At 46.7% G+C, this 6,000-nt stretch overlaps 1 protein-coding gene across 2 annotated transcripts in view; it reads left to right on the top strand.

Annotated features, from left to right (window-relative positions):
• The first annotated feature begins 2,941 nt into the window (after nt 1-2,941).
• Nucleotides 2,942-6,000, top strand: part of Rbl2 (RB transcriptional corepressor like 2) — a 52,156-nt gene continuing 49,097 nt past the window's right edge. For both annotated transcript variants that reach the window (XM_060392231.1, XM_021636283.2), the window contains exon 1: nt 2,942-3,295. In XM_060392231.1, the coding sequence (XP_060248214.1) occupies nt 3,065-3,295 (231 nt within the window). In that variant the 5' untranslated portion in view covers nt 2,942-3,064. The remainder of the gene's footprint in view (nt 3,296-6,000) is intronic.

Genomic DNA, 6,000 nt, shown 5'->3' with positions numbered 1-6,000 from the left:
GTTTAGGAGGGAGTAAATATTGCCCAGCATTGTGTTCTAGGTTAACTAAAAACACCAGTCTCTGTGTGGTGATTTGGTTTTACAGCTGCTGAGGATTAACAGCAGCGATACCAGAAGTTAAACCCATAGTAAATATTAATAACTTTTTACAACATAAGTTTAAGAAGGGGTCAAAGACAGGAAGCAAGAGGCAGCAGGAGAAGGGCTGTGGGAGGAGCTAGGGCAGCCCAAATACTGGAAGTCTGCAGACACAGCAAAGGGCTGTGAGAAGGCAGCATGCAGGAGAGTCCTGGCATTTAGTTAAAGGATGCCCTGAGCCAGTTCACAGGCTCCACCCTTTCAGAGGTCATTTTCTTCTGTGGATTAGCCACTGGTAAGTTTCTTATGTCCCTGTATATAGCCCTTCCCCCATTCTCCTGTGAGATGCCCTAATTAAACTCACAGGGTCATGAAATAAAGGCAGAAGATAAAAGGGAGCTATTTGGGAAGTGGAAGGGGATAGACAGGAGTGCTGGGAGACAAAAGAGTAAACAGGGGTGGAGGTGGAGGGAGTATCATTAAACTCTGTTCAGGTTTAGAAGTATCATACCCATTAAGTGTATTTAACATATGCTAATACACAAAACTGTAAAATCTAGTCATTACTTGAAAGGCTTGAGGCAGGACAGCTATTTATGACAGAGAGGGGACATGGAAGAGGGTAATGCTCTTTTACTCTCTTGGTCTGAACAGTTTATTTCAGGTCGACACGCAGATCTTTAAACATAACAAACCAGGCCACTTGAGAGTCAGCTGAGTGACCCCTCACTGAGAAACATCACAATTGAGAATTGGTTTTATCATTTTGTTTACTTTTTAAATTGTGTGTTTGTGTGTGTGTGTGTATATACACGTGTGTGTGTGTATGCACCTGTTCCTGAGGGCACATGAGGGTGTGGATTCCCCTGGAGCTGGACCCAGGTGGTTGTGAGCCGGACATGGTTGTTGGGAATTGAACTCAGGTTCTTGGAAGAGCAGCCAGTGCCCTTAACCACTGAGCTATCTCTTCGGCCCACAAGACTGCTGAAATGGCTAATGGATGATGTCTTAAATCCAAGGTCCTTGTGACCTATATAGAAGCAAGTATCCTTTGGGTTGGTATTGTGTGTGCATGTGTCTGAATGCTCTTGTATATGTGTTCACGTTTGTGCATGTGTGTGTGGAGGCCTCCAGTGTCATTCTCTAGGCCTCTCTCCTTTTCAGATCTGTTTCTCGGTGGCCAGCAAGCCCCAGGACTCCACCTGCTTATGTCTCCCCACTGCTGAGATGACAAGCCAACCCACCACTCCTGGCATTTAACATCCACCCGCCACCTTCTAAACACGAGTCCTAGGGGAGCTCAAGTGAGGGGGAGTTTTTGTTCGTTTGTTTGTTTAGCTTTGCTTTTCATTTGTTTTTTCCACTGAGAAGCTTCCCAGCACTTGTCATTGTGTTTATTTCTACTAGATTCTCTTCTCCGCCATGCAATGTACCTTGAAAGTTTCTTTTCCAAGAACAAATTCTTTGGATAAGAAAAATACATTAATCGGTACACTCTCCCTTCACATCTAAGCTTAGAGACTGAGTAGCTTTATAACACCTCAAATCACTGATATTGCTGCTAGCCACTTGGGTCCTGTCAAGTTTCAAACCTGGGACAAAGGGCCGAGGTGCCTCCTTAACATATGAACGTGGACCTGCACTCCAGCTTCTCCTTGTATCCCTCAGCCCCTACCTGTTGCATGTCCAATGGCATAGCCAGTCCCCTACCCTGAATTCTCCAGTCCAGGGGGCTGGCGGCTCTTCACTACATAGTACAGACATTTTATTTACTAGCACCTGGCTCCCCTCTCCCATCAATCCCTTCGCCTTCCTGATATTCCTTTTATCTATAGGAAGCTTTCTCCTCCACCATACCTAGGAGCAGTCACGTTCCTTTCTTTCCTCTGTTTGTTTTCTCATTCAGGTACCTTCCTCTCCTAATATGCATAGTGGAGTCTCAAGTCTTGACTTTATTCAGTGGCCTGGATAAACTTGGCAACCTGTCCTGAACTTCTGTTATAAATGTCAAAGGATCAGCTCCCCAAATTTCAGGTTCTGAGCAGGCTCAGTCTACACTGCCACCATGTTTGGTTGTATTTCCTGTTGCCTGGTCTGGAAATTAGGGGTGTTATCAAGATGTCAATTCTGCAATGTGATAGCTAATATAAATTTTAAGTTAATTTAGAAAACACATTCGTGATTATTTGGTTGAGGGGTTTTTTTGGGTTTGTTTGTTTGGTTTGGTTTTTGTTTTTTGGGGGGCAGGGTTTGTTTGGTTAATGAGATCGATCCTTAGTCCAATATGTGTTTGCCACAGTTAGTGTTAACATAGGGGCCTGGCTTGAGGGATCCTCTCTGTTAGACTGGCCTGTGGGCCCTCCCTAGGGAGGTTGGCGGGGGGGGGGGGGGGGGGTTGTATTAGAAAAGTAGCCAAGCACACAAGAGAGGTTGCCAAGTAAGCAGCGTCCTGCTTTAGCATCCCTCAATGATGGACTGTAAAGTCCAAGATGAAATAAGCCCTTTCCTCCCCGAGTTGGTTTCAGTCAGTGTTTATCTCAGTAACAGAAGCAAGCTATTATCTTTACTTTGGACCTTTTATCTTTACTATTCTGAGGACCTCTAGGTGAAGAGGAAGTGTTTGTGAGAAGACCTTGAATTCTTAAGCTTCTCCTGTAGATGGTTCTTAGTCCTTTTCTCTTCATAAGAGCCTTCTGAACGGTCTCACTATTGAGAGATACTTAAAACGGGAGAGGGCGCGTTCATTCGCCCCTAAATGAAGTACACGCTTGCTGCCTCCACGACTTTTGGTCCCCCTGAGTTTCCGGCAGAGACTACATTTCCCGGCAGGCTGTGCTCAGACCTACGGGTGCCTGCGCGGGACCGATACTCTCAGAGGGCGACACAGTCGCGGTGCGGGCTGCTGACGGGCAGGCGCTTCGCGGTTTGAATGGCTGCGGGCCCGGGCCCTCAGCGCATCTGAAGAACCGCGGCCTTGGGGTGAGCGATGGCTTCTGGAGGCAACCAGTCACCGCCGCCTCCTCCTCCGGCCGCAGCCAGCTCGGAGGAAGAGGAGGAGGATGGCGACGCCGCGGACGGCGCTCAGCCCGCGGGGTCCCCGGGCCATCAGATCCAGCAGCGGTTCGAGGAGCTGTGCAGCCGCCTCAACATGGACGAGGCGGCGCGCGCCGAGGCCTGGAGCAGCTACCGCAGCATGAGCGAGAGCTACACGCTGGAGGTGCGTGCGCAGACCATCCGCGGAGGTCGGGGACTCAGGGTGGCTCTGGGGTCCCTTGTCGTTTGCACCGCACCGTTGCCTCTGCCCTGGCTTTGCAGCCGTCAGAGGAGACACGTTAAGTTTCGGGCTTGCTTACGAATGAGAACGGCTTAAGGTTTGTTACTCTCCCCGGCGATTTAAAAAACCGGGTGTAGACACATCTGTTGCTGAGCTCGGGCACTCTTTTTGGCTGTCATCCAGGTATATAGGCTTGTTGTGTCCCGTTTGGGGGACGGAGCTTGCGGTTGACAAAAATGGCCATCCGAACCAGTGCCTGTCAACTCTGCAGGCACCTCCCCTGCATGGGCCAATGGGAAGTGACACGGAAGTCCGGATTGTTTATCAGCTGCCTGTGCGTGCGGCCCTTTGATTTTATGTGTAGCTTATAGAAGGGGCAGAGCAAGGAGGCCCACGATTCAAAGGCCAAGCAAGGTGTTAACTATAATACGGTGGTTGTGCCTGCATCATTCTGCTAAGTCGGTTTGTTTGTTTGTTTGTTTGTTTGTTGCGCTGTTCACACATCGAATTCCTCCTCCCCATTGTTATACTCACAGAAAAGAAATACCACGGCCTTAGACATAGATCTGAGTGAATGAGGACAAGTTTTTAACCACTGTGAAATTCAGTTTTATTGTGTGTAAGCTGGAGATATTTGTGCCCACTTCAGAGTGCTCTCCTAAAGGTTAACTAAGGCAATGTGTATGTGTGCAGAAAAGCTCTTTCTTCATCCTCGAGATGGCCCTATAAATAAATGAGCTAGAACAAGCATTATCACAACACAGCAGAGGCTTCGATTCACAGCAACCACGTCATGTGAAGCCTGGTGTCATATATTCAAGTGACATTTAATAGATGCTTAGTAAATTATTATCATTTTAAATTCATTCTACTTGTGTGGGGGTAAGAGTGAACTGTTTCCTGAGTACCTGTCATTTGCCACAGTGTTCTACGTACTGAGAATAAAGCGGTGGACAAAACCTAAAACTCCCTGACTTGAGTTTATAGCCAGAAATGCTGATGTGGGCCCGCAGTGTTCTGAAAGCTTTCAGAAGAAAATAAAGCTCACCTGATATTTAATATTTAGCGTTGGCTGTAGAATTGTCTCGATTTTTTTCTGCATTCTTTTTTTAAAAATTTATTTTATGTGTATAAATGTTTTGCCTGCATGTATGTCTGTGCACCAAATGCAGGTTGGAACCTGAAGAGGCCAGAAGAGGGTATCTTCCCTGGTTCTGTAATTATGCGTTTATGAGCCACCATGTGGGTACTGGGAATGAAACCTGAGTCCCCTAGAAGAGCAGCTACTGCTATTATCCAGTGAGCCATTTCTCCAGCCCTGTTTTCTGAATCCTTGTAGCTCATTTAATTCTGACAGTGGTCAGCTAAGAAAAAGAAACCTCGGGGCTGAAGTAGTTTGCCCACAGTGTGCTCTCGAATGTGTGGCAGAGGCAGGATTTAACAGCAGTTCTATTTGGCTTATGTGGCCATGGACTGTGAATTTGAAATGACCCGCCACACACACAATTTATTTTGGAGACAGGGTCTTAATATACTGCTACCTGGCTTTGAAGTTGCTGAGGGTGTAGCTGAGGGTGACATTGAACTTCTGATCCTCATGCCAATTGGGGTTATAAGAGTAGACCATCATATTCAATTAATGCCCAAGACCTTAAGCATGCCAGGGAAGCCCTCTAACAGCTAAGCTGCCTCCTCAGTCCCATGATGACTGTTACGGATTTTTAATAAATATTTTTCTAGAGCTAATGAGGAACCTGGCCTCAAAGCTTGTCTCTATCTCCTTTATCCTTCAAGCATTATAAAACTCTAATGTGTAAGACTTTGGGGGAGGGTTGTGTGATGTAGTTAAAATTCTCTCTAAAACTAGATAGACTACAGTAGATCATCTACCTTAAACACTTGTTTAGAACAAAAATGACATTATAACTGCTTGCCAGTATTCTTCCTAAAAGATCTTGATGCCAGAATAATTCAGTAGTTTCAAAGCTCAGTTTACCTCAGGGTCATATAATGGGGAAGATTGTGACAGTGTGGGGTTAAGATTGCACTGCAGCCGAGAGTGTATCACGAGTGAGGTCTTGAGTTCTAATGCCGAGCAGTGCTAAAACAGAAACAAAAATCAAAACCATCCTCAAAACCGAACAGCTCATGAAACCATTTCTCAAAGCCGTGCTTAAGGGTCAGGGAGAGAACTTGACGGATAAAGTACTTGCCCTGCAAGCATGGGGACCTGAGTTTGGATCCTAGCATCCATGCTGAAAGCCAGGCTACCAGGCTGTGGTTTGGGAAGTCAGGCAGTATGATGGAGATGCCATGTATCTGCATCAAGATAACTGTTGTCTCACCTGGAAGCCTTGAGCAACAAGATGGGCACAGCTCAACACAGCTCAGCGAGGCAGGGCCCCTAACTGGCCACTGCCATGTTGTCTCTCTCTCAGCATGACAGCTGAAGGTGGTCACACGTTTTCTGTGGTGGCTTATGACTCTCAAGGGACACATCCTCAAAGATGGAGCCAGGTGGGATTGACATTGCCCTTCGTGACCTTTGAAATTGCACTACCTGTGTATTAGTAGGTAATCAGGTAAAGGGCCATAAAACACCCTGCCATGCATGGAAGAGGACATGGGCTAGGGCCATCATAGAAATA

Source organism: Meriones unguiculatus, chromosome 10 (assembly GCF_030254825.1).
Source record: "Meriones unguiculatus strain TT.TT164.6M chromosome 10, Bangor_MerUng_6.1, whole genome shotgun sequence".
NCBI lineage: Eukaryota > Metazoa > Chordata > Mammalia > Rodentia > Muridae > Meriones > Meriones unguiculatus.
This window is presented reverse-complemented; position numbering and strand designations above follow the sequence as displayed.